The 2,826-nt window shown below is 41.4% G+C and overlaps 1 protein-coding gene across 1 annotated transcript in view; it reads right to left on the bottom strand.

Moving 5' to 3' along the window:
• cryl1 (crystallin, lambda 1) overlaps positions 1–2,826 on the bottom strand; it is a 143,717-nt gene that overhangs the window by 54,845 nt on the left and 86,046 nt on the right. Inside the window, exon 7 of the mRNA XM_037686664.1 lies at positions 1,084–1,192. Coding sequence (XP_037542592.1) covers positions 1,084–1,192 — 109 coding nt within the window. The remainder of the gene's footprint in view (positions 1–1,083; positions 1,193–2,826) is intronic.

Below are 2,826 nucleotides of genomic sequence, written 5' to 3' on the forward strand. Positions count from 1 at the left end.
TTATATATTTTGTATATATACTAATATAAATTACTACTTACTACTTGTACTACTATTCCTACTTCGTGTTTTTTCACTTATCGCATTGATTCAGGGTACGGATCCCCCCAATAAACGAGGGATTACTTTAAAGCATTTCTGTCTTATCAAGACACTCAAAGCTCTTTACAACAATCTGTGCCCTCATTTACCCATACATACAGCTCTATACTAGATCTATACAAAGACTAATCAGTGCTTTATCACATTCATACACTGATGGGACACACATCAGAGGCAACGAGGGGTTCAGTGTCTTGCCCATGGACACTTCGGCATGTGACTGCTGGTGGAGTCAAACCTTCAACTCTCGCATTGGAGGACGACTGCTCTAACCACTCAGCCACAGCTGCTCCTATAAATGAAGGCAACAGACCAAGAAGTGATTTAAAGATGAAAATGTGCCAGTGAGAGAGTCTGCGTGAAGTTAATGGTGACCAGTTAACCAGTGAATACTGGGTGCAGTGGTGGGTATGGTAGTTACAGCCAGTTATGAATCTTAGTGCACCATGATAGACAGCATCCAACATCTGCAGGGTTCTTGTAGGAGTGTTCATGTAAATAATGTCACTGTAATCAATGGAGGGAAGGAAAGTCATAGATACAAGGTGTTTCTTAGCATTTAGAGTTAGACAAGTTATTAAACAAATAACCAAATTATATTAAACAGATTATTAGTTAATATTAACCAAGTTATTAAACAAATAGACAAATTATATAGTATTTGCAATTCTAAGTGGGTCAATGCAACATCTGAGATTTGATAGAATCAAATTTAAACTGAAAAAAAAATCACCTATATTAACTATAAGTTAAAAGTAAATAAAACAACTTGTTAAATAAAACATCATGTTTTAACATGTTATGTGCTTGAGGGTCATTATTGGTGATAATTTCTCTATTATGGTTTATTTTTCTTTATCCACTTGAATGATGTAAAAGATGCTGATAACAACTGTTGTGTTTGAGGGATGAGGACGGTTACAGGATATGGAGATTGACCTTTTGTATGTGTTAGCTGAAAGTCCAATCAGGAAGCATTACCTTCAGGTGCATTTAGATGCATTGTTTCCATGGGGCCGATAAATGCATAACGCATTCCCATTCCTTCTGACATCACCAGGTCAATGTCCTTTACTGAGATAACACCATCCTGGTGGAGTAAGACAAAAAAAGTTACAAAAAGAAATCTGTGCTCATTTAAATTCAGATATATACTGTACTATTTAGTTGGAACTGCTACCCTTCAGGATCAGCTAGTACAGTTAAAGTAATTAAACAAAAAAAAAATCAGGTGAACATTGAACAAATTGGTTCAGAGTTTGATTACCAATAAAATGGATTACATAAACTCTGTGGTACTTAAACTTTTTAGCATACAAACCAGTATTTTTGATCCAGTTACAGAAGTCTTAATACTTCCCTAATCAGCTATGTTTACACTGGATTATGTCCAGCGAGGAGAGAGCTAAGGATGGAGGGATGGGAGGCAGACCAGATAGAGGTAGGGGTTCAGGTATCTTTGGCAAAGCACAGAGGAATCAGATACAGGGAGTGGAGTGAGTAGGAGAAAAGGGACAGTGTCCTCTTTGTTTGACTCTTGTGCCCAACAACAAGGCTGTTTTCAGAGAAAAGTGGGGTGGTGGGTAGGATCTGCTCTACATTATAATCACTTGGGGTAACAAGGCGCTTTCTCAGATGCTCCTCTTTCCAGCGCTGGCCTCAACTCAAGGACCATTTTCTCAGATTGTGTGTATTTTGAGGGGAGAGGGAGAGTCACAAGGCCACTACCAGTCTGCAGACCTTGATGGTCAGTGCTGACCTTTAGGTTCTGCTAGATTTTTAGGATCTTTTACTGTTTGTGCAGTTTAAGATTTAAGTAGAGTATACACAGTAAATACACTGTGTCTTTATACAGACTGTTACACAGGCAGTGAAAATTACACACTAGAAGCTGCACAATGAAACTAATGTTGCTAACTTGGTGTTGACAGTAGACAGAGTTAAAAGTTAGTTACATTCATAATACAGTGCACAAACAGAAGAAAGATGGTTTGAATAAAATATATGACAGATTAGCAAAAGATTAGCTCCTCTCTGAATCACCACCTTATCGTGGTGGAGGAGTTTGTGCATCTGAATGATCCTAGGAGCTCTGCTGTCTGGGGCTATTATAATTGCTCCTGGTAGGGACTCCAAAGGCAAATTGGTTCTAGGTGACAAGCCAGACAAAGAGTGATTCTCAAGACTTGTATGGACAAAAGAGAACAAGGAGCTCAGTGTTCCATGCCTGGATGTGGATTATCAGCCCCTCCACCACACCCCCCAGAGCCAGGCCTAGGGGAGGGGCTTGTCGGCAAGCACCTGGAGACTGGGACCCATGGGATCTGGTCGGGCTCAGCACTAAAGAGCAACCTGGGTTTGCCTTACAGTGGGCCCACCACCTGCAGGAAGGGCAATAAAAGTCAGGTGCATGATATCATGGGCAGTAGCTGAAGGCGGGGACCTTGACGCTCTGACCCTGGCTTACCAAAGCTGGCTCTTGGGATATGGAACGTGACCTCTCTGGTGGGGAAGGAGCCTGAGCTTGTGTGTGAGGATGAGAGGTACCGACTAGATATAGTTGGGCTCACTTCGACGCACAGCATGGGCTCTGGAACCGATCTCCTGGAGAGGAGCTGGACCTTATTCCACTCTGGGGTTGACCATGGTGAGAGGCGTCAAGCTGGTGAGGGTCTACTTAAAATTAAATCTCAGGAAGTCCAACATTTTACTGACCACATCAAC

Source organism: Nematolebias whitei, chromosome 13, assembly GCF_014905685.2.
Source record: "Nematolebias whitei isolate Nwh7 chromosome 13, NemWhi1, whole genome shotgun sequence".
NCBI classification, from domain to species: domain Eukaryota; kingdom Metazoa; phylum Chordata; class Actinopteri; order Cyprinodontiformes; family Rivulidae; genus Nematolebias; species Nematolebias whitei.